General features: G+C 43.3%; 1 protein-coding gene across 1 annotated transcript; it reads left to right on the forward strand.

The window, feature by feature from the left end:
- Positions 1–1048, forward strand: LOC108244534 (C-C motif chemokine 21-like). The gene is made up of 4 exons (XM_017430817.3): positions 1–160; positions 249–363; positions 454–568; positions 647–1048. Exons 1-3 carry the CDS (start codon positions 100–102, stop codon positions 557–559), a joined length of 282 nt encoding a protein of 93 aa, XP_017286306.1. The 5' UTR covers positions 1–99; the 3' UTR covers positions 560–568; positions 647–1048.

Below are 1048 nucleotides of genomic sequence, written 5' to 3' on the forward strand. Positions count from 1 at the left end.
CCTGTATAAATGCACCTGCAGCTCAGCCGTCTCATCACAGCAGCAGCTTCACCTGAACAGCCTCTCTGAAGCAGCAAAGACCTGAGAAGACACGGAGACATGGCCTCTCGAGTTGCAGCTCTGTTTTTGCTGGGTCTCGTCTGCTTTCAGCTTACAGAAGGTAAGAAAATTATCCACATTTTTAAAATCGCTTTGAGACAGAATTCGTATCTGAGCTAAAATGCATCTGTTTCTTTGTCCTCCTGCAGCTCAGATCCCAGTGGACTGCTGCCTGAAGGTTTCTGAGAAGCGTTTGCCCTCCAAGAACCTGGTGAGCTACACCATTCAGGAGGCTGGGAAGGGCTGCGACATCAGTGCTACTGTGTAAGTCTCAGCTGGGACGGAGAAAATGAAACAAACGAGATTCTGTTGAAGCCGAGGTTTGATTCGCTGCTCTCAATCTGCCTTTTCCAGGTTCCTCAACAGGCACAACATGAAGCTGTGTGTTGCCCACCCTGATGAGAACAAATGGGTGCAAAAACTCATTAAGATTCTGGACAAGAAAAAAGGAGCTCAGTAGAAAAAGAAGGTAAATTGACTAAGTTTTCCTGCAGTTTTCTGCCTGTGTGCATGCACAGATCCACTCACTCTCCTCTTGTTCCTGCAGCTGTAGAGAGAAGATGCCTGGAGGCCGAACTCAGAGCTGATGACGGAAACGTTTTCACTTCTTCTCAGAGTCTCAGGATGTTCATCTTCTGTAAATGTTCCAGAAAAATCTTCACTGCACCTTATTTAAGACAATATCCTGTTTCTGAAAACGTTAGTTTCATCTCATTCACAGTGGTGTCAAATCTTTCTGAGCACTTTGGTTGTTTTTCCTCTCTTTGTGTAAATCTGTTGAAAGACATGTTGGAAGAAGACAGAGAGTCGCCTTGACTTGCCCAGAGTGTAAAAAGCTGAGTTTTCTTGTTATCACAGTACTGTAAGCTGCATTTCTTATTCTGTTTTATCCTGAGGAAATGTGACATTTCATTTTTAATAAAATAAACTTTATTATGGTTTTTATACA

Source organism: Kryptolebias marmoratus, linkage group LG1 (assembly GCF_001649575.2).
Source record: "Kryptolebias marmoratus isolate JLee-2015 linkage group LG1, ASM164957v2, whole genome shotgun sequence".
Classification (NCBI taxonomy): domain Eukaryota; kingdom Metazoa; phylum Chordata; class Actinopteri; order Cyprinodontiformes; family Rivulidae; genus Kryptolebias; species Kryptolebias marmoratus.